This window comes from Epinephelus moara, chromosome 23, assembly GCF_006386435.1.
Source record: "Epinephelus moara isolate mb chromosome 23, YSFRI_EMoa_1.0, whole genome shotgun sequence".
NCBI lineage: Eukaryota > Metazoa > Chordata > Actinopteri > Perciformes > Serranidae > Epinephelus > Epinephelus moara.
In genome coordinates this window covers 23,902,371-23,927,262 of record NC_065528.1, presented here as the reverse complement: position 1 = coordinate 23,927,262, position 24,892 = coordinate 23,902,371, and the positions used below count along the sequence as shown (strand labels likewise).

The window sequence follows — 24,892 nt, the reverse complement described above, 5'->3', positions numbered from 1 at the left end:
TGTTACTGTAGTTGACTTCCACTGTTGTCAAAATCTGATCTGACTCGATGTTCATTTGCTACAAAGACATATGGTGTAACAGATGCTGTGTTCTCTCTTTCCCTGGCTGTGTAAGTACAGTTTACATACTGTATGTGAAGCATGTAAAATGGCTTCCCGCTGCGCAGTTAAAAGCTGAGGGGGATCTGTGACTGCAAGAAAACAAATCTGTTTAGGAGGATACTCTGTCACATTGTGCCCCTGCCCTTTAGAATGTGTCCAGATCTGTCACAAACATGTTTCAGCTGCAGTGTGGAGAATTTGGTGGTTATGGACGTGTGTGTTTGTGTATATGTCCTCACTGGAAAGACAGAAACAACTTGACCTGTTGGATATGAGAGTCATTCTGGTGCTCTCACAGCGAGGAGATGCATGACTCAGCGGCATTGCACCCATCTTCTCTGCCTTCTGTCCTCGTTGCTGTGTGTGTGCGTGTGCGCGTGTGCATGATCTGAAGAGGAGGGCTGTGTTTCTCTGCAGGGATTTGGCCTCGGGCTCCATGTGTCTAGTGAAGATGAACACTACACGCCTTTGATTTGCCTTGTGCTCTCCACTCTACACACTGCTGCAAATCTCTCTCTTTCTTTCCCTCTTTCTTTCTTGTTGTGTCTCTCTATCTAGTGATCACGAGCATTGCAAGCCTTTGATTCCTCAGATCTCTGTAATTTACTCTTGACTCTTGTTCTACTCCATCTCTTTTGGGGCTGAAGATAATGTGTAGAAATAGCACCACCTTTTCCCCTTTTTCTCCACCACCTTTTTAGGACAGACACAATAAGGCCTCATGCACATCACCTAATTATTTTGCACAGATGGCGAGCGAAATTGTCCTCCTGGTGGGTTAAACTCACCGGTCAATTGGAGTGAGATGACGCAGCAGTTCAGCACTACTTGGAGATCAGGCATTTCTGTTGGGACTCTCATTTAATATAACTAAAAACTTTAATATTTAATGCCAATGGAGTAGGCGGAGTATCCCAGTTACGCGTTGCATGTGTACACATCATGCTGTGGTTTCAGTAACCTAGAATAAACCCTTATCCTGGGTTTGAGAAGCTCAAATATATAAGTCAAAGATCTCTTAAAGCACAGTTAATGTTCAGCTATATCACCATTAGCCAAAGCAGTGGTTCCCAACCTCTTTCCTGAACTGACCCCTTGTCATCATTGAGTAAACTGACGACCCCTGATAAGTGACATATTTTATGGATATTTCATATGATACTCAATGCATAATGCAATTTCATTTAGTGAGAAATGCTGATATATAGGCCTACTTTATATTTCTTTTAAGAAGTTTTCTTGTACCCCTTAAAGTCAAGAAGGCCTTGTGACCCCCCTGTAAAGCTTTGGCAACCTCTAATAGGGGTCGGTACCTCCAGGTTGGCAACCAGTGAGCTACAGTATAGAAAAAGGCAGGTTTAATGATTTCACTGTCGAGGATTTGTTTATGATGAGATATAGGTGAGATTACATGTCCTCTTGCATCACACGATGATTTGTGAGTTCACCCTTTGGTAAAATGTCTTTCATCATCACTGATGAATTGTTCTGTTTGTATGATTAGAAAAAAAGTTGTGTTAAGGAAGAGCAACCTTTTTTTTTGGCGGTTAGAAGAGACAGTTTGTTGTTTGCAATGTAATGTTAATATCATGTAAGTCCATTTGTTCGGGCCACGTGTACGCACATAACACAATAAATTACTCAAGTAGCTTAATAACAGTGGTAACTGGATTATTCTGATAGAAACTATGGCCGTTTTAATATAAGGTACAATTGATTCCTACAGTGCCTGACTTTGATTGCTCCCTCCTCCACTCCACCTTCGCTCAGCTTCCACATTAGCAATGTTGTTCCGTACCTGTATACACTTGTCATCATCTACGTGACATTTTAGTTGTGGTATAAGTTAGAAAAGGGCGTTGCAGTCAGACACTGCTGCCCCGGGAAATGTCGTCAGCAGGGACTGGTAGAGCAGCGAGGCAAAGCTCTGCTCCTGGATAGAGGAGGAGCCACTGCTTTCGGGTGCAGAGCTCTCCGCCTCCCACCGGAGCTCCGACTGCAAGTTGCAGGTGGCAGAAAAGCCAGATGTCTATGGTGGGCTGCGCTGCTGTCTGATACAGAGGCATCAGTATGACATTGAGACTGTTTAATAACTGCTTAAAAACTCCTTGCTGTCACGTTAAATAGCAGTTTATTTTCATGGTTTGGTACGGTTGGTGCTGACGCCTGATGGGTACCGTACAAGAGTACACATGAACCATGCTCAGTAAAACAAAACCTATGAAGCCATGTCATGATGGTTAATGACAGTGTGACACTTGTTATGCGGAAACAAACTATTTTGGCTCTTGGCTTCTATTGATGATGGATATATTGAGAAGCTTCATCGAGCAGACTGGTAACTACACCACAAACTGCCATGAGAATAAAACTCATATTAGTATCCATTTGAATAAACTCTTTACTCACTTGTCCTCTTTGTATTATCTGCAAGGCTGCAGTGTGAAAGCTATATTGTTGACCGCACAGAGTGGATGCTGTGGGCGACCCACAGATGGACACCCTGTAAATTGTCACGAGTGGAAAGCACTTAATGTGTGTGTGTGTGTGTGCGCACGTGTGTGTGAGAGAGAGAGAGAATGATAGTCCAGGTCAGTAATTGGAGTCAAGCCATAAAGGTCTGTCTGAGTGTGAATGAATAATTTATAGAAGCAGCGCAGTCACACTCTCTCCCTTCACTCCGTGTCTTCCTCCGTCTCTCTTCCCTTCTCTGAATGTTTCCATAATAATGAGGGGAAATCCCTATAGAGGAACCTGCTGCTGGGTCGGGCAGGTGGCCAACAACACAGTGCAAAAGTTTAGCAAAAACACACACACTCACACAGACACACTAGACAGCCTTCTTTAAGTGGACATGAGCATTTACATTCATCCCAACATCAACAGAGACTGCTACATTTCTGCCAGCCGCCCTGAAACAGAAAGTCATCTGCCTTTCAATACCCGGAAACTCTTAGAGAGTGAGAATCGCCTGCCCTGTTTCCTCGTGACATCACTGTGTGATCGCCATGGGAAACAGGACAGGAAGTGGTATAGAGATGACCACAGAGGGGGGGAAGGTTAGGAGGGCAAGTGGTGCGTGTGTGAGGAAAAGGGGGGTGGATCATTTCCTGCGCTCCCACCTCCTTTCTCTAGCATGTGGGTAAAAGATTGGCTCCTCGGGCTAAACGTCCACAGTTTGATGCAGCCAATGAAGCTGCAAATGTGACCTGTCATCTGTTTTCACTTTGGATTTACACCTACAATATTCTCCCCCTAAGAGAACTGGACGATTGACCCTTGACCTTGTGAGGACATAGGAGTGGCTGCATCTGGCGTATTATCCCATGACACTTTTTGTTGCAGAAGAAGCAGAACAGTAAGTTTAGCATTCCCTGCAGAGGACGAGCACGTTGATCTGGTGCAGTGTCGCGTTGAGTTGAATTTCCCGGCCGTGTATCAGCAGACCTGGCTGTCACCCAGATAATTTATCTTCATTAAGGCTTGGAGTTTGGTTTAGTCCAGGTTTTCATCTGCGTTGTCAGGAAGCCAACCATGAAGGATGCGACAGATTCAGCATTTGTATGTTGCTGCGTGTGTGTGTGAGGGTGTGAATTCTATCATAGCTGCATGCACGCATGAGTGTGTGGTTCAAGTTCAAGTCTGTAGTGTCCCTGATGTGTGTTATAGCTTCAAGCAAGATGTTATTGAGACATATAGAAACATGATGTCCCACATGTGTGTACCTCACATATAGGGTTTTTCCATCGGCCCAGGTCGGTCTGCTTTAGCAACACCTCACCTCATCATGATGACATTAGTTTCCTGACCACAGGGGGTAGCCGTGCTGCTGTGTCTCAACAGAGCCATGTTGTCATGAGGTGATTGTGATTACTTTGTAGTGTCTTTGTGTAGATGGCTGAGCTTTTAGTCACCAAAAGCAAAACCTCAAGACACGATTGCTAATTGGACAGATTGAGCAAACCACCTGACCTTGGGAAGCTATTTCTTTGTCTGTGTTGTGTGTGGAATTCTGATTTCTTTGCCATTGAAATCCAGTGTTTCAAGGGGAATTGATATATGCCACTGTTATAGACCCTATACAGCTAACTGTAGCTCACCAATTTGCCTGTTACCAAACATTCACACCAAGCTCCGTAGAGCATTTGCTTAGGCTACTTTCATCTTCATTAACATTCATTGTTAACATTTTTTACAAACAGTGAGAGTAAGTTCAAAAACACTGTCAACATTTACTTTTGAAGTGTAATGCTAACTGGCTGATCTCTCACAGCCAGCAAGCATTATTTGAATAAACTGATCATGTATTGGAAATCTCAGTGGTTATTGTCTTGTCTAAAAAAAAAAACAATTAAAACTTAATAAGAGCTTTTTTTAAGCATAAAAATAGCCTTTAGGCAAGTAAAGGATAAAGCTGGCGATGCTAAGCAGAGTAATGGCACCTCTGCTTTAAGCGCTTTGGGGTTGCATTTTTGATGTATGAAAGGTGCTATATAAATAAAGTTTGATTGATTGATTGATTAAAAGACAGTAAGTACAAAATCATGCAATGCAGAAGCTCCTTGGTTCAGGCAAAGAACAACCTCAGTACAAGCAATGAGAAATAGAGGGGTCACAACAACTACAGCAGCAAACTCTCTGTTATTGTTACTATCTGCATGATGCATCAGTATAACAACACTAACAGAAAAACTACGAGGAGCAAAGGTCTCCATGCTGAATACTGTTTACACCAGCACTGAGGAGAGATGTGTTGCTCTGATTACATTAGAGGCTAGAAGACCCCCACATGTGATCACCACGTTGTAATGGAAAAACCAGTCAAGTTTTCCTAGCACAGCTGCATGTGGTGCTGTTGAAATGTATGGCATTGTACTCAGATGTGTTTCTAATATTGTTTCCACCCAATTTATACGGTATGAAGTAGGGCTTGGTATCAGCACTCAGTACCTTTTAAGGTATTATAAATAACCCAGTGCCAAGTAGGACTGGGTATCATTTAAAATATTACAACACCAGCACCCTTAAAATGATACAGATACCAACAGAGTACTTCATCTGATACCCATAATGTGAATTGAGTGGCGTGTAGTATAGTCATACTTTTGAACTTTTGTAATATACTGCGTTCAACTTTACCACACCACAGACTGTATGGGTTGTAGCTGCTACTGCTGTGGGAGTGTGAGTTCTCTACCGGGGACAGTTGTGAGTCCACCCTACCACACTCACACAGTAACAGGGCTAACTTTTAGCTTCGCACAGCTAGTGTTTCCCAAATAGTTATTAACGAGTCTGACAACAGAGTTGAGCTGTTTTGGTGTCGGTCTAAGTTTGTTGGGACTGTTAACGTTTTCAGTGTTTCGCTGCTGTGTTAGCTTGTGCTAACCAGGCACATGTTGAACTTTCTGTCCCTGCGTGCGGAGAGTGGTTCTTGAGCCACAGAAAGTTCGCTGATTCAGCCAGGCAGTAGATTGGTACAGGGTCAGACCCCTGGCACTCAAATGCAGTTATTATTTGACTGAAGATGTTTTGATACCACTTCATAATGGGTTATTTCTGTCGATACCTCAAAGGTATGACGTTCAAATACCCAGCCTGTATACCAAGCAATATTTAAACATCTCCAGTCAAACAATAACTGCATTTGATCCTTATTGTACCCAGATCTTGAAAAATTAAAATGACTAACTCCATGGCTTTGCAGCCACTCACAGCAAGCGTTCTTTGATTTAATCTAATGTGTGATTTGCCCACTACCTCAGAAGGTTCAACCTGTACAGTCTGTGCAGTGTGGTGAAGTCAAGCATGGTGTATTTGATTGAGTTAGCGGTTCAGCATACAGATATGCCACCAAAAATAATTTGAACATTTTCAAGATGTATTCATATAAAAGCCATTTTGATGGGGAGGAGTGGTGGCATTTTACGGTATGGTGTTATCGAATGTTGTACAAAATAAAAAAGTATCAAATTAAATGCTCTACTGGTATCGGCAACACTTTAGGGTACTCGTAGAAGTGTTTTTTAAGAATTTACCCAGCCCTAGTTTAAATGAGGGTAGACTATCACTACTGACTGATTCATTTTTCTATAAACAAATATTATGACATTGAGACAATTCAAAATACATCATGGTCATGTAAAAACTTACCTAGTAGCTTTAAAATTTTCTTCTAATTGTTCCCACGCAGGCTGATTATAAACATCTGTTCGTTTTTGTTTTTTTACTGTGGCTCCCGAGTGTGGCTCTGATAAAAGTGGGCTTGTCAGAGTAATCGTCTCTCTCATCACTGCTGATCCAAGATGAGGCAGCGTCCTCCCCTCGCTAGTTTCCATGTGTTGCATCATATCTGTAATATCCCCATTAGAAGCACTGGAGGCTGATACGGGCCGGCGTATGGTGAGGGAAATTGGGACGTTTCCACACAGGCTCCTGCTGCTTGTGTAATGGTTTGAAATCGGTGTGGCCTCACGCTGTTTGCAGGCGAGCGAATGTGACTTTTTAAAATCTTGCTGAATCTCTTTCATTTAACCGCCAAAGAGAAAGAGACGTATAAAATAAAAATAGTGTTTTTCCTGCTCCTTTTAATCCTGTTTTTTTGTGTAATGGCTTTCGTGCTTCTCAGTCCACTTCTGTTTTTGATGTCTATTTTTGTCTCTGTGTTCAATTGTTAAAGTGATGGAATATTAACACACACACACTCTGTCTTTTTCTCAGACCGAGAATGGCAGTGCCCTCCACGAGGCAGCTCTCTATGGGAAGATGGATGTAGTTCGCCTCCTGCTTGACTCAGGTGGGTCTATAAATATATCCTGGGAAAACAAAAACAGTGTGTGTGTGGTTTTCCCTTGTTGTTCCTTTTTATTGTAATGTTTTTACCCCCAGATTGTGGGTTAAATTTTGCCCTCAGGTGAACTCAAGGCATCTGTCTGCTGCATTCTGTCTCTGTTTTAAAAGCCTGGACTGTCGGCTCTGTTATTGTTTGGGCCATTTTTTCTGTCATGTCAGGAGGAGGTGCTGAAACTTAAACAGGAAATGATATGTGGTGTCTTGTTTTGATGATGTCACTCAACTTGACAAAGGGGTCACGGTGATAAGCAGAGACCAAAACGCACATGTAAACTCCTTGTATCCAGAGCAAATTTAGAAAGAAGACCGTTGTCCTTTGATTCCACCGCCACCCTCCACCCACTTTTCCTTTAGCACTTCCTTTTTCCTGCAGAGCTTCCTGGCCATGTTCTTTTGGCCTCGATTTTATTAACATCCTGGATCAGCGCAGGGCTGCGTTGGCCTGATTGCTGAACTTAAATCTTACACAACCCTTGAAAAATTGTATGTATGCATATATGTGTGGGTGTGGGGTGGGGGGGTGCAGGATGGGCCTTTCATTGTCAGTTATGCAGGGAAACAGCTGAGGATGTTAAAATACACAGTCAGTGCATCAAAGATATCATAGTCATGTTTTGGATTTACTGATGAAAATTTGCACTCATTTTTTAACTAATTTATTTATTATGCATCAGAGTTCTTTGCCAGTCTTGGAAACAATGTTTTTTCAAAGCAGTCTTGGATTAAACCCTTTTCTGGAGCTTTCAGCCACATCACGCAGGAGATATAACTTAATTGATCAGTTATTAATTAGTGAGCTTCGGAGGCTGAAAGGCTCATTTATACTCTGTTTACAAACAAAAATAGATGCATCCACTTCAAACTGTCACTGCCCATAAACCTCCATGTGTCGGAAACGAAAAGGCGAATAGCTTTATCTAGTTTGTCTGTTCTGGGCTACTGTAGAACAACATGGCGGACTTTGTGGAAGAGGACCAGCTCCATATGTGGATATAAACAGCTCATTCTAAGGGAACGAAACCTATTATAAAATAATGAAAACGAATAGTGAACTTTATTAATCATTTCTGCCAATAGATGCCCCTAAATCCTACACACTGGACCTTTAAGAAAGAGGGAAAGTCAGAGGTAGCGTTGTAGACTCCAGTGGACTTTGAGGCCATTAAATACATCGGGACATGTTTAAAATTTCTGAATAACTCTTAAAACCTTCAATATAAAAAGTTCCCCATTTTTAAAATGTCTTTGTCCTGTCCTGTGGTCGTGTCTCGCTCTAACTATTGGCCACACTGCCCCTACGATTTCCGGTGGTACTGCTCTGTTTTGTCCGTACCTGTTACACCTCTTCATAACATAAAGCGAGCAAGCGAACTCTTAACTGTCCTCTTTGAGTGACATCATCATTCAAGTAGCCTATGGAGCCCTGAGCGAGGCTGAGGAATGACTTGCGGTTGCTCTGAAAATATAGCAAATTATGACATCTTCATTGGGAAACACTGATGTTCGCTTACTCGCTTGTTCGCATTGCATCCAGTTAAGAGGTCATAGCTTTCAGAAAACAAATATGGACAACATGAACGCTGAGTGTGGACAGAAGGTATGTCTGTGTCCGATACATACCAGTAACGTTGAGCATAAATGAGCCTGTGAATGGAGCCAGGTGTTTCCCTCTGTTTTCCAGTCTTTGCTAAGATAAGCTAACCAGCAATCGGTGAAAGCCTCAATTTACCATACTGACATGAGAGTGATAGATTGTCTTATCTTACATCTTACAGCATTAAGCATGAAAGTTCATTATTAATTCAAATTATTCTGTTTTTGAATTTATAATAAATGCATAAAACACAAGAGGTGAAACATGTGAAAGTCCTATTAAGTTAAAAGCAACAGAAGAGCAGTAAAACGTGTATAAAGGAAGTATGATAGGAATGAGAGAAAACTGGCAAATTACATCAGGTCTGAATGTGCTTCCTCTCAGTTTTATTCATTTTTCTTTTATGGAGCTCAGCAGAGTGGCGGGAATGACATTTATTTTTCATGTCAAATTGGATCTGTGAGCACAGGAAGAGATTAAACAGGCTAGCAGTCAGGTAAATCAGGACCTGAAGTAGAAGAAAGATTTATTTTCCCTGCACACTATTGAGTTTGTGTGTGCATGACTGAGTGTGTGTGTAAGCCACGGGTTGGTGTGTGTTTGTTTTTTTGTGGATTCATATATGTGTCATTGTCTGGGACTGTGATGCAGCAGGGTAAAAGGTGCATGTTTGTGTAAGAGCAAGAGAAACACTGGTCTAAAATTTGATGAAAAGCGTGTTTACTCCTTGTAAAGAGTCTTCATGAATTAATAAAATCCCACATCCATCCTCGGGTGACTGCAGCTCATTCATCTTTTGCTGACTGGAGTTTTGTGACTGAGTGGTGTGTCAGCAGATCTCAGGTCTCAGTCATATGTGCAAACTGTATGTGAGTGCATTGTATTTTTGTGTCTGGGGTTTGAGCAAGTATGAGTAGGTTTATCATGTTCTCAGTGTCACGGCTGTTGAGGTTTGGCCTCTGCCCTGCTGTCGGTGTGTATTAACACTTGTGCTTGTATTTTTCTGTGTGTGTGTTGTGTCTCAGAAATCGACACCAGTCTGAGAGACAGCCAGGGGAGAACAGCTCTGGAGATCCTGAGAGAACATCCTGCACCGAAATCCCAGCAGATCACTGCTCTTATTCAAGGTAAGACACACACACACACACACACACACACACACACACTAGATTTAGATGAATTTCACTTCAAAAATTGGGTCATTTCAAGCGCAAAAAATAGAATGTTCCTGTAGAGTAAATGTAGTACAACAAAATGAAGATTAAATATACAGTATTCAGTTTTTTGTTTTTTTTTTCGTATAGAGATTAAGCTAACAGGCACACCAAGTGTTTCTGCTGACTGGATTGGCCGTAGGTTAACATTACACTGCAGGTGTGTTGACACGCAGAGCATACAAGTTGTAGAAATGTGCAAGGGCAGTCCAAATTTTGAGATGTTCTTGGTGTGTGGAGTATGTGACCGTTGTTATGAGAGGATGTGTTCCAATTTGAAAACTTGTTTTCCAGGAAGTGTATCTTCTATTGGAGACACAATGGGAGCTGCGGTACTGTACGTGTTCAGTTGCTACAGTGTGAGAGTGCACAGTTACACAACTCAAGCCTGTAAATGTTGTCCTTGATGTTCCCTCAGTACAGTGACCTTCCCAGTTCTCCTGCGTTGTGTTATTGGTGGTGATTAGGGATGATTGTTTTGTTGAGGTATTTCATTTAAATGGATTGATAGGGCTTTTTTGGAGACTGTCCTCCTCCAAAATACGACCACAGAGTTTGTTTGTACATGCGTGTTATGACACATATTCACGATCATTGTTAGGGGGTCACCTGGCAGTTGCGAAGGACAGGAGAGGCAAAATGGAAATTTTCTATCTGGTTGCATTTTTTTCCCTGTCACTGTAGACAAGCAAATGTAGACGTGATCATAAACGTCAATTGTCGTACTGAAGTATAGTGTGAAATGGGTGTATTGCTGCAACCCTTGTAACAAACGTATTTATTTTAAGCCAAACCATGATCTCTTTTTCTAAACTTAACGAAAGAGTTTTGTTTCCTAACATTAACCACGTAGTTTAGGCGCAACAGCAACTGTTACACAAAGGTAACCACATATTTAAAACTGTGATATAATGATCATGTGCAAGCTATTCAGTCGTCCATTGGTAGATGCACTCATTTAGGAAGCACTCCTGTGTGTCGTATTGGAGGTTAGGAACATACAGCCTATGTGGATGTATGGGTTGGAAGCATTTTTGACACCTACTGTACATTGAATTTGTTCAGACCCACGATGCACAGTATATGCTGTTTTCAAAATCACAGCTACTTACAATATGAGCAGTTATAATAGATGTAAGTGAAGTGTGAAACACAATTATGTATCAGTAACAGTTGTAAGATGTGTCCTGGCACACTTTGTACAGAACAGCAGGTCCTCACTATGCCTTAGAAGGACACAGATTTTATATATCTCACTTTTATTATCAGGGCCATCATCCTCACATTGAATTTCACCTCCGTGACACTAGATCTTTCAATCTATGATTAGTGTACAACGCTATTTACATCCAAATACACAGTCTATTAACTTGAGGACTGAGTGTTTTCATTTACACTGGCTGCAATCTGAATGTGGTTATATTTGGCGAGCTCAGGCTTGTTGCCAGGAGCAGACTGGAGCATTTAAATCACAAAGAAACAAAGTTTTTCCTGTGAAAACAGGTTGGAGGAAGAGCTGTAGAGAAGGAGGACTCTTCCAAAGTGTTTAAATATTCAAGGATGCTTTGTGAATTAGCATGCTCATGCCTGCCAAAATCTCCTTTACTGGAAAAATACCACAGGGAAGGAAAAAGATGATTGTGCTTTTAAACTGAGCTGCAGCTAACAATTATTTTCCCCTCGATTAATCTGCAGATTATTTTCTCAATTAAATCGATTAATCCTTTGGTTTTTAAAATGTAAATACAGCCAAAGATAGCCACTGTAATTTCTCAGAGCCCTAGGTGGAGTCTTATTATTCCTTGTTTTATCCCAAATGTAATCAGTCAGACATTTTCCATCATGCGTCTTAAATGTCTGCTGCATAATTAAACTGGATCTAACCAATAAAGTCATAAATTCATAGCAGCACATTACAGATGCACCTGGTCAGCCTATTTCAGCACAAGAAAAGTACGTTTAATTCTCAGTGTTTTCACTTTCTTTCTTCAGTCTTCCTCACATTGGTCCCTGACCTGCCATTAAAAGTCCCTTTTTTGCTGCCATGTTTACTGCAGTATGTGTTTTGTGTGTGACCAGTGATTGTTAGTGTGAGTTTACTCCACAGTCCCCAGAGACCCAGAGATTCTCCAGATTGCGACTTTTAAAGACAGTGTTGTCTTGAGGTGATTATGAGGCTCAGTGTGAACACTGTAATCTGTGGCTCGGAGGCCTTCACTATCTGTCGTCATGTAATCTCTGGGTGAATGTAAGCCACATAGTTACACATGATTTAAAGAGGGTGAGATAAAGGCAGACAGAAACTGGAGGGATAGAGGGATGAGGAGAATATGTCAGAGCCTAAATTAACAGCGAGTTGGTCATAACTTGGAGGCAAATATAGAAAGGGAAACACAGACCGACTCCCAGGAATGTTGCAAATTGGCCACGGCTAGAAAATAACAGACGTAAAGCTGACATTAAACCAGGGAAATCACAATGATGCAACAGACTGAGTATTTTAGTTGTAATTGGGGACTCCAGTTTCCCATTTCATATGTATACTGTTATGGTCAAAGACCACATACAAATTAAATCAATTTCAGCTCATTGTTTTGGTTTTACAGCCCGCAACTCAACTGTTTTGATTCAGTTTTATTACTCTTAATACCTGTATGCCACTTGTCCAGCACCGAACATCAGACAAAGTTAGCAACTGAGCGTTGGGGATGTCATGATAACCAATACTTTGGTACCATGTCTACTTAAAAAGAAGGAATACTTCGCATATCTAGTCTCAAACAGGTTCGTAGGAGAGGGACGAGAAGAATAAAACTTGTAGAGAAGACTCCGGCACACTATCTGACTTGGAAAAATAAGGATTTTAATGCTGCTGCAACGTTTCAGTGACTAAACCTTCATCAGGCAAACAGTCTTTTCTACAAGTTCTACAAATTCTGGAAACACGATAGTGCGTTAAAGCTGTCTTTTGATGGTCATTTAGACACTGTCCATAACAGTAACTATGTCAGGTAACAAATTGCGTCAAATTGGGCAGGGTTTGGATCCCGTGTGCGAATCAGGGCAGAACCCCGCCATGCGCAATACAGAGAGCAGAAGAGAATTGTAAACATGCAACCATGTAGAGACAGAAATGACATGCCGTTGTTTGAATAAGATAAATAACATAAGGATATTTAGTGTGTTTAATAAAAGGTCAAGATATAGACCTGTTCTATAGGAAAGGTAACCTTAAATGACTTCTATTGTGATCTGGCGCCACATAGAAAATAAAATTAAATAAAATTAACTTGAACTTCAAGGGGGGGTGGGGGGTGTCGTTGGGGGGGCGGGGCGCCTCGCTAATTTAATGGTAGGGGAAACACTGCGTCAGAAAGAAAAGCTTTTTATCCAGTGGGTAGCATTCTTTGTTAATGCTTTGTGATGTGAGCAGTGCATATATACACTATGCTAATCTTCCCCATGTCTGCTGGATATGTAAATGGGCAACTAACTCATTAACCACAACAAATCTACAGCTTGTTCTTTTGCCCACAAGTGCCCCAAAAAAATCAACATTCTGCAAACATTCTAGATGCTTTGCTATTTGTTACACATTTCCCCAATGTTAAACTTGACATATTTAATATCCTTGGAAACTTTGGGTCTTCACTGGAATTTAAAGTAAGGTTTGGTGTGTTCGAACAAAGCTTGGCTTCACAGGATGACCACTGGTGGGTCAGTGGTGTTGAACAGGTTTAATGTATTTTTCATTTGAGCATGCTTTGAATTCTGCTGCTGAAACCCTGAGCAGTGATAATAATGCTTTTTTTGTGATTTTTGTTCCGCAAATATGAAGTGAACACGGCGCTTTTGACACTGAAAGACTGCAAGATGTCTAGGATCAGTGATGGAAACACTTTCCTAGACATGAATAGACCACTTGTCGCTTTTTAAATGTCAGAAATCTATGTGATGGTAGATATTAGTGAGGAAAAGCGACCATCAGAATTTAATCTCAGTAAACCAGCGCTGGAAAGTGAGAAATTTGGACTTCAGCATAAATAGGAGGCTGGATGTGTGTGTGAGAGCGAGGAAGAAGGAGAGAGAGAAAGAGGGCACAGCTGTGACTTGGTGAAAAGATCAGCTGCATGCCATTTCCTGTTGGAGAGGAGATGGAGAAGGACACACGCACACACGCACACACAAAGAGCAAAAGATATGCCATTTACTCAATTGTACCAGCTGAGGGGCTTTCTGGTTGCCACAGGCACCTCGTTATGAGGAGATCTCATTACTCCTACTGTTCAGATTCATTAACAGTTCACTTTTTACTGCCCAGCAGCAACTGGTTATGTACTCACAGAGCAGTGCAGTAGTTCAGCTGCAACACCAGGCTGTGCGTCTTGTGCTGTTTATGACAGTCTATTGAAGTATGAGTACAGGGGAATACAACTGTCAAAGCATTGTAATCCCTTCCTTCTGACACCCTCTGATATACCTTCCCATACTCAGTGTAATTGTATGCAAATGTGTGGTTGTGTATCATAATTATTGAGCTGAATGCCAAGATTTTTAGTAGGAGAAACACACAATACACTTTTCCTGACATTAATAGGATTCCTCATTAGTGCTCTGCAGGGAATCTGCCACATGATTTCTCCGTGCAAGCGTGTGTGTGTGTTTTCGGCTGCTAATGCCTCACTTAAGCAAGTTTATTATCCAGTGCTCAACGTACTGTCCGCCCCCACACCTGAACCTGCTTTCTCTCCTCATCCCTCATCCCTCCTTTCTCCCCCCTTTTTTTGCTTTCCCCACATAATTCTTCTCTTCTGCTTTTATGAACAGCAGAGTGCTCTATTAGCAGAAGCTGTGAAGTGAATTTGCGGTGCGGGGAAAAGTGCGAATTGAATGCAGCACAAGCTGTTTACCATGCTGATGGCTGTGCTATTATATCGATCCAGTAAAATGCCTCTGAAATGCTTTTCTCTCCCCCACCCTCACCCAACCATCACATTCTCCTCCAAACTCCTCTTCCGGCCGGTGTCTCTTCCTCCTCTTTTTACCTGTTCCCCCAAAACATTCCCCTATTTTTGTCTTTCATTGTCTGAACCTGCATCTTCTCCCCCCTTGTCTCTACGTCTCTGTAGAATATATGATGGACGACTCAGAGAGGAGGAGTATCGTGGAGGAGCCTGTTCGCAAGTGTCCCGTCCCCGCACCTCGAACCTCTGTCCCCTCGCCCTCTGCCTCCCCCTCCCTCAGACACAAGAGTGAGTAAACGCACACATACACAATAAGAACCAGACCAGAAATGTTTCAATCCAATATAAGAGAGTTTTAGAAAATAGAGTAGAAGATGTATAATAACTCAGACTGGGAAAAAAATGCATTTTTCATGAGGTTCAGGATGTGCTTTAAAATATGCCTTAACATAAAAATGTATTGACATAAGTAAAAGAAATACACTGTAAACCAACTGTGCAGCCAAGAGGAAGAATTTATCTTTCATCCTGAGCATATTTCAACTTGACTTTTGTGCATTTGTGTAACTTTTTTGTTGTGAAAAAATATATCTCCAAAGTGGATTTGAAGTGTAATTTATTTCTGCAATATGGGCAAATAATAAAATATAAATCCAGCCATGGAGAGCAGCTCTGTTAGTGGAGAATGACAGTAACTACAGCTCTAAACAGCCGTACACTTTCCCTGTCCAGCGCTGCCCCCTGTGTTATGAACGTAACATTGCAACAAGTTGAATTCCTGCTGAACTGCTCTCCTGCCTGTTTTAGAAACAATTAGTTTTGTCTATTGAAAATAACAAGACTGTGGAAATCAATATCTTCTACATATTTCTCTACAGTGCAGTCTGCTTTGGTGGTTTGAAAATTAAAGAATCAAATCTTACAGTATCTGGTCATCTCAGAGGGATAGGCGTAGTCTTTACTCAGTTATACATTTTATTTTCCTTTACCACTCTTGTACCTATAGTGATAGGGACTTGCTTTATTCTGACACTTTAGGGAACTTTGGATGTATTTCTTACTTCCTCCACCCCTGCTCTGTCTCGTCTTCCTCCTCTCCCCAGATGATGCTGTGACAAGTGAGCTGTCCAAACTGCTCCACGAGATCAAGAAGTGCCGGGACAGGGACTACTCCTTTGAGGAGCTCTGCCACACCATCTCCTCCCACTCCATGGACAGCTTTGGCAGCGGGCGGCTCTCTGACGAGGAGCGCCCGGATCGACCCAATGGCACCCTGACCCGCGTCAAGGTAAGGCGCTCTTTTCTGACAGAGGATCGGTACATTTGAAGGAGTTTGGTGTATTATTTATCCCTGGTCCTGTCTTTAAGGGCTTCTTGTACATTCACACTTCTGAGTTAAGAAATCACAACTTGTTACAGCTGTTATAATTTAGTGGCACAGAGGTAATTTGTACTAATGATAATTGGGCTGCATTTATATGGCGCTTTTATCCAATAGGTCTTGGGTGACTCATTGTTGTAATTGACACCACCGATTACAGAAATATGGCCGATTTGCAAAACTTGCATCGCTCATCACATTGAAGAAGGGGGTTGAGCTTAGTCAAAGCATAGAACAAGCTGCAGCTACAAAACCTCACCATAGCCACCATTATCCAAAGTGTGGGAGTATTTTAGACAGTGTGGCGCTCTGAAAGCTTTGGAAATCTGAAATGGAGTACAACTGCTATGCATTCAAGATGGCAGCAAGACAGCACTGTCCTTTTTGTCCCCACCAAAGCATGATATATTAAAATTATCAACACGCACAACATATTTCTATTAAATGATAACTTATGATTGATTTTCTAAATGTTTCTTCTCCCCCATATTAAAAGTAATTTCTGCACCATTACTACTGTAACATTAACACCATGCGTTATCTAATATTGTTATTTGGCCATTCAATATTTTCTGTTTACTTTAATGGCCATGCACGAATGACAAAAAGGCTTAAAATAATATTACAGACTGTTGGTACAGTCTATAAATTGCTTCCATTATTTTCTTTGACCCGCTGATGGAAAAATACATTAGCCAGTGATTATCTTAACTGCATATTACTCCAGTGTTGAAATAAATCACTGTCAAAACCTTTTAGTTTTAAGAGAAGTACATAAGTAAAAATAATGGGTCCCTAGTTCAGGGAAATTGTTGCTATTGTTTTTAAGAAGAGATGATTGAATTAAACATTTAAATATTAATGAGACAAGTTTTGGATTTTTTTTGGTATATTAATTGTTATTTTCATTGAGTAATAAAATCTTTAGAATAAATCAACTGTCCTACTATCCAGGGCGCTTTACACTTCATTGACACATTCATACACTGATGGCAGTGAGCTACTAAGCATGGCACTGGCCTATTGGGAGCGATCAGGATTCAGCGACTTGCTCAAGGACACTTTCAAATGCCAGAGCCCAAACCACCGACAATCAGTGCATGAGTCTACCTGCTTATCCACAGCAGCTGTACATCGCAACTTCAATTGTGCTGAAGTAATAAGCCAAGTTGACTGTTTATCAGTTAAATGTTACAGGGATTACTAGTTTCAGCCTCTCAAAAGTAAGGACTTGACGTTTTTCTTTGTGTTATGTCATTGTAAACTGAATATTTTTGGGCTTTGGACTGCTGTGGTCAGACAAAATAAGCAATATGAAGAGGTCACCTCTGTTTACTTGCCAGCCTTGACACATCAAGTAGGGAAAAATATGGTTGAGTTATGGTTTAGCTTTTGGTTCATGCCCCTGATAGTTCAGCACCAGGACGAGGACGGGGAGGCCAGGCTTGTAGGCTTGTCCTGCACCAGGGACCCACAGCCAGCTGTCTTCTCTGGCCCACATACCCCTGGGTCCTGGATGCTTTAGGGAAGTGGAACGGGAGGCTCATAGTCTCTTGCAGAGGGCTGGGTTCCCTGCTCCTGCACAGGACATGTCAGGTCCCTGCTGACCCCCAAGGCACCCATCAAACCCCAGCTAGAGTGTTCCCGTCACACATGCCTGATGTGGTGAGCACAGACACAAGGGGTCACTGGCAGCTGCGCCTGACTCATGCAGGCCCAAGTAGAAACTATTATAGTCGTAGGGCTTTTATACGACAGTTTGTGATGACTTAAAGGAAAAAAAGGTGTAAAACTTTGTTGTAAATCGGGCAAAATACTGGTCAATTGTGAAAACCAAGAGGGCAATTAAAAAAGCGACTGCCAGGGAAATTAGGGTGTTGGCAAGTTTGAATTTCAGGTAACATTTCACCATTTTCTGACATTTAACAGGTACATTTTCAATTAAAGTGATCATTTAATGAGTTGCAGCCATAGCTAAAACTAGGTGGTACTTTTCTGTCCCAGAAATAATTACAGTGTTTTGACTGATCATATTATTTTTTTTGCCTTTTTATAAAATGAGTTATAAAGAGAGAGATGGTGCGAACACTTGTAGTTCAGTGTAGATATGGTATTACATCAAATTATTACATTAATCATTCTGTATTAAATTGCAATTTAAGGCAAGGCATTTTCACAGCAGTGCATAAAAACATCTAAATGTTTTGGTTTGTTATCAATGCAGTGCATATGCAGACAGAAAAACCACCCAGGCCACCTGAAGGCTGTGCTAAATTGAAGGCTTGTACTTGGTCTGTGTTGACAACAGAGGGCAGTATCAGACAGACTGATGCCACTGAGCCGGCTCGTCCAATTGAGTATTCACTTGTTGTTACTGAAACCCAACAGCTTCTGTTTGTTGTTTGCCTGAATTAGTTTAAAATTGTAATCACTATTTGTGCTCAAACATCCGCTGACAGCCCGCAGACACCGCTTGTCTTGACCTTGCATCTTCTCATTAGGCTTATTTTATACAAAAATATTGCTGGTAGTATCAACTCCAGTTGTTTACTCTTTCTCTCTCTCCACACACACACAAACATACACATACAGGAAAACTGATTAGACTGTATTGGTTTGAATTCCAGTTTGGGGATGAAATAGCCGACTTTTCTCAGTATTAGCTGAGCACAGAATCACAGCTGCAGTTTATTTCTAACAGCCAGCACAGCGTGACAAAGAGGATCTGAGCTTTTTCAATTCCAGTGTCCAGGAAGTCAGATGCACCGCAGGACACAGAGGTCATCTATCACACTGACCCCCCACCTGAGCCTTTAGACCACTCACAAACACACACACACACACACACACACACACACACACACACACACACACACACACACACACTCAACAAACACACACAGAGAAGCATCCAAAGAAATGCAGTTGTGTGTGTCTGTGCTTCTGGCTTGCTCATTACGATGTGTCCATTTTTCTTCCTATTTCTCTCCCCGCTCACACACTAACACACACACACAGAGACACACCTTACACACACCCCAGTGAAGGAATATTTTGACGCTGATCAATAGCTCATCATCTTTTCCATTTCTGTAAGAGGCTCAATATGAAAGCAAGCCGAGGCATGTTTACGTACAGTGCAGCAGGCGTCTGAACCTGCCGAGGCTCATGCACGCATTCATGTATGTTCAACACACACATCTTCGCTCACTTAGGCTGTAATTATCTCAATCCATCTTCTCTCTCTCTCTCTCTCTCTCTCTCTCTCTCTCTCTCTCTCTCTCTCTCTCAATAAGTACCAATTTGTATTCCATTACTGACATTCGCAGTGTGTAGGTGTGTTTATGTGCCCCCAGGCTACTGTCTGTACGTGTGGCCGGAGCCATTAGTATGTGATTCGTTGTGTCGGTTACACATGAATAAAACATGCAAAAACCTAAGACAGCACACACACACACACACACACACACACACACACACACACACACACACACACAAAGGAAGAAAGCAATGCAGGCTTCTCACATTGCCTTGGTTTTCTGTGTGTAAACCAAGCTGTAATGGAAATGCACGTTTGTGTGTGTACGTGTCCTGTGTTTAAATAAGTACTTAGAGTATGTGTGTGTTTATTGTGGTTAAACTAGTATGTGTCCCTGAAAGAAAACTCCACTGTTTGACACTGGTAATATTTTCTGCTGATATTTATACTGTATCATGAAAGATTATGTTTAATATTTAGTCTATTCAGTTGATTAGAAAAATGTCAGGAAATTAATAATGTTCTTTTTTTTATGTCCAATCAACATTCCTCATACAATGATGTAAGATGGCGAAATGCAACATATTCTCATATTCAAGAAGCTGGAACCAGCATGCGCTCGGCATTTTTGCTTTTTGATTAATTTTCTGTTGATTGGCTATAAACATTCGACATGAAGGGCCATGTTTAAAAGATTCATAGAGCATGGTCTGAAGTGTATGGTGCAAGTGCACTTAGGGCATTTCCAACTCCACTTCTGCAAGTTAAATGGCTCATAATCTTGGCGTAAAGGGTAAAGAGTAGTTCCTTAATGAATTATAGATGTGTTTTAGGTGTAACATGACTTTAACCAATCAGAGTGTCATTTCCAAATCCCTTTAAAAACGAGGTGTGCCTGCCCCCTGGCTTACTGCTATTTACTAAGGATGTCGCTGTCGACTAAACAGAAATTTTAATTAAGACTAGTCGACTAGTCTAACAAAAGTAGAACACTCAGAAAACAGTTGAAATTTAGCACCATTTATTGTTAAACATTTGAAACATTGTCCCAAAAATATTGTGTGCATTAAAGCCACTACAAGGAACTTTTAAATGGATATGCAAAAGTCTCTCGTTTCTGCTAATGTCTGTGCGTGACCTACAACAGCAAATGAGACCATCGGTGTGAAGATAAGCTATTTCTATATAGTGTATATCCATACCTTTAGGAAACTGTCTCCGGGTCCGCCCCAGGTCGCTTCCAGGACGAAACGATTTACGGCACTCGGACGGCACACGTCATCTTACCTAGCTGCTTACATTTATAGTGACTCTTATAAATAGTCGCTATTCCTCCTCCTCGACCCGACGTCCACGGGGAGTTAAAATAGCAGCAATCATCGGGTTAAAGTTCTGTGAAAGCACTGGACTCACCAACAGTCAGCCACGTCTCAGTCACACAGAGAAAATCCAATCCTCGGGAAGTCAAGAAATCATTCAGGATAAACGTTTTGTTCGCTAGCGATCTAGCATTTACCAGCCCAATCCTAGCAGGAGCCGGCGGGTCCACGGTGTTAGCTGTCCAGGGAGCCACACACAGAGGCCACGGGTTGCGCAGATTCACCCCACGCCAGCGAGGACGATGAGAGCAGGCACGGGGCTGGAACACCTCATCCGGGCTGACGACAGGTACCAGCCAGGCGTCGACAGGGTCCAGCGAGTGCCAAGAAATAAAGAGGCGAGGCACCGCTCCATACTCAGTCCAAGAAGCCGTGGAAGTGCTCGCCAAACAGGCCTTCAGCCTTACCAGCCGACCGCTGCGTTTACCCCGGCGGCGGTGGCGCTTCCGCTGGAGAGGTGGAGCTGGGGCATGGCAGAGGTGAGCTGGGATCCCCCATAGGAGCGGGGGCAAAGTTTTCCCGTCTTGTTGTTTCATTCATCCCCAAAACAAACACATGCGCGAGCCAGGTAAGCGTCTTTACGACAATACGCGCTAGAGCTCATGGGAAATGTAGGCTTCATTCCGGCAAAACACTACCGCTTTTGTCCACAGGGTCGCCAAAATCAACTCAAAATGAAAGTTCCTTGTAGGGGCTTTAAGAGCCCTTTGAAGCCTTTAATCACAATCTTCAACAACCATGTCAGATTTTAAATGCCACTGAAGTACGAGACACTTTGCGCCGTGCGGTATGAATGTGAACATGACGGCAACTCAGTCAAAAGCTAACCCCTAAAATAACATCTGAAATAAATAACCTGCTTCTGAAATGTGGGGCACATTGAACCTTGCAGATTATCCAACAGAAATGATAGAAATTCAGTTAAAACAACATCTAAATTATAATTAAATGTCAGCTGAAATGAGAGGCATTTTGCTATGTGCAGTATGAATGTAAACCCTGCACATTATCTGACAACATTCACTTAAAGTTAACAAAATAACTAACTAACTAACTAATATAACATCTAAAAAAAAGATCAATTGCGGCTGAATTGTGAAGCACTATGCGCCATTCAATATGAATGTGCGGGTTAACATCCAAATGCTTGAGCTGAATGTGGTTGCGCATTGCTCCAGTCGAGTGATTATATGCCAGTTTTTCCTGACACATCCTACATGCTACCTTGTTTTTGTTTTCTATGTCAAAGTACAGCCAAACCACGCTGGTTTTGTGAGGGGACATCTCTCCAGTTTACCACCGTGCTGTTTTAAAACTCCAATCTACTCAGGTATTCCTGCGGGGAGGGGGACTGCAGTCTAACGGCTCTGCAGCACCCACTAGGGGCGGGCGGCTGCATGACAATTAAGCGGCCTTGTACATGGTTAACCGACTATTTCTGGTGCCAACTACAGAGGGGGCAGACGTTTCATCGTTTAAACGACTAATCACACGCATCCATATTTGCAACCCCTACTTCTTCTACTCTGTTTACAAGTGGATTACAGCCATGCGTAAAGCATAGCCTTAACAGTCAACTTCTGACGAAACTGTGCAAACCAGTTTATAGAAATGTGTCTAATTCACATTTCTTTTCTGTGACATTTCAAAAGTTTAAGTTTTGTGCGTGCAAAAATCTGGGTGAAATTGAGTAAGTATGATCCTTAAATGTTTTGCAATACAGTAGAGTCAGTTCAGGTCACAGTATTAATCTGACAGGCTCCCAAAATGCAGTCGCAGACATAAAAAAACACATCCTTATGTAGTTAAGTAGAAAAACATTCCCCACACCATGAAGGCTCACATAGATTACTAATGTAAAATTGATCAGTTATGCTGTCCTCAGTAATGAATAATTAATGGTGTCCTTTCTATCGAACACTGGCTGATATCTGATTCTTACGGTAATGAAAGGATGTATCTGTGTATTGTTTATGCATATGGTGCAGTGTGTGTATGTGAGGACTGCAGTCCGTTTTACATCAATCAATATTCCAGTGTTGCAGAGGTCCCTTTGCAATCTGGAGCGATTTGTGACCTTTTGGTTTCTGCCTCATTTTCTGCCTCCATCTTCAGTCTGACTGCTGCTCTGTTGCTCTTCCCATCTGTCGTTTTCCTCCCTCTGTATCTCCTCTTGATTTTTCTTAAAATTTTCTTCTAATTTAAGATTTTTCTGCCAGCACTTCATCATATCTTTAACATGCCCCCCCAAGTGTCTCTCTTAATCCTCTCCCTCTTTAACTTGATTTCTTTGCCCTCCTGTTTTTTTAGGCTGTCTTTGTAAGGATGATTTTTCTCTCGTCATTAGATCTCTCCCTCAGCACTCCCCCTCAGCTCTCTCCCTCTGCCTCCCCTTTTAAAAGCTACAGATCAGACACTGCAGTGGTATCTGTCTATTTAATCTAGTGTGACCTGCGTCCTCTGCTGCATCATATGGTTCACTGAGATATCAGGTGGGCAGCATCTGCCCTCTGACACCTCATGCCACAGTGCTCATCTACACACCTGCCTCCTGGGAGCCAAAGAGCCCCAGGAAAGGACACAGTGAGCATGTGTGAGTGATAAAGTTGTTCTTCTGTTCCTGCACCTTTCTGCTCTCTGGTTAACTCATTGTGGCACGCAGAGCCGCAATGCAAAATGGTGTGCCACTTGTTTCAAGATTATTCTAAAATGAGCATCAGCATCTCAACAAGAGAAGGAAAGTAAAACCTGATTTCAGTGGAATCCTTGAAACTCTTGATTTGTATTAAGGATGTGCTGTTATCTCATCCAACCTTGCTCTTAGAAAAATAATAATACCCCAAACTTCAACATGAAATCAAATGAAGGCACAGACGTTTCAAGTTGCCTCTCTGTCAGGTCTGCTAAATTTGTGTTAATTTATGCTCTTATGTCTATTTTGAAAGACTTAGTGTTGCTTTTTGTGGTTTGCTTTGGACGGTGGTGGCGTGTGGCTGCAAGTTACACATTGGGATGTGGAAATCAACTCACCAGTCTTTTAACTCTCCTCCTGCTACTTCTGCTAGCTAGCCAGGTCAAGGTCTTCATCAGTAAACATCCAGAAAAGATGTCGGTGAAGATTCTCAGTCACCCATGTCATGGTAACCATAAGAGTTATATCGAGGGGAACTGGACTTGCTTGAGTTGCAGAGAGGAAGAGACACGAAAACAAAACAACATCGTCATTCCTTACGTCGCAGTAAGGTATCTGAGAAACTCAGGAGGATCCTCAACAAACACCACATCCCTGTGCACTTCAAACACACTGAGACAGAAACTCGCCCACCCAAGGATGAAACACCCAGGCATAAGCAGAGTAATGTAGTGTATGCAGGTCAGTGCAGCCAGGAATGCAGATTTGTACATTGATGAATCAAATCAACCACTCCACAAGCGCATGGCACAGCACAGGAGAGCCAGCTCCTCAGGTCAAGACTCAGCTGTCCACTTACATCTAAATGAGAAGGGACACTCCTTGCGATGTTCACGTCTTGGCCAAAGAAGACAGATGGTTTGAAAGATGAGTGACAGAAGCCGTCTACGTCAAACTGGAACGTCCATCGTTAAACAGAGGAGATGGCTTATGACACCACTTATCACCCACTTTCAATGCAGTCTTGGGATCCCTTGCCAGACGACTTAACATCCCATTCTCACCTGGACTCCTCTAACCCTAAGGACACACAAGATGGCCAGGTGGGTCAACGACTTATATGTGACCTTAATGACTCTGTAAGGGTTCACACCAACATGGAGTTTAAATCCTGAAGAACTGAAGAAGCCTCTTGGATGAGAGACAAAACGTCTTCAAGAAACTCAAGCAAGTCCAGTTGCCTATGGTATAGCACTTGTGATCGAGAAAAGATGGAGAAGAATGAGCACCAGTTGAGCTAGCATCCTGCTAGTCATTGCACAGGCAACAGAAATAAGCTAGACAACCTCCGTGCCACATCAATTTCCAACAAGATGTCAGGAACTGTAATGTCCTCTAATCCTCCGAAACTCTTGGACAGCAGCAGACTCTTTTTCTATGTGCCAATCCAACAGAGCAGAGGACTCTGGTGAGAGAATGAGAGAAGGCATGTGTTTTATAGTGAATACGGACTGG

The 24,892-nt window shown here is 42.1% G+C and overlaps 1 protein-coding gene across 5 annotated transcripts in view; it reads left to right on the top strand.

Moving 5' to 3' along the window:
- Positions 1–24,892, top strand: part of anks1b (ankyrin repeat and sterile alpha motif domain containing 1B) — a 355,428-nt gene that overhangs the window by 132,849 nt on the left and 197,687 nt on the right. For 4 of the 5 annotated variants that reach the window (XM_050036188.1, XM_050036186.1, XM_050036185.1 and 1 more), the window contains exons 6-9: positions 6,823–6,898; positions 9,574–9,675; positions 14,892–15,014; positions 15,830–16,014. In XM_050036188.1, the coding sequence (XP_049892145.1) occupies positions 6,823–6,898; positions 9,574–9,675; positions 14,892–15,014; positions 15,830–16,014 (486 nt within the window). Of the gene's footprint in view, positions 1–3,306; positions 3,461–6,822; positions 6,899–9,573; positions 9,676–14,891; positions 15,015–15,829; positions 16,015–24,892 lie in introns of those variants that run through there. The other variant, XM_050036189.1, reaches the window with a different exon arrangement.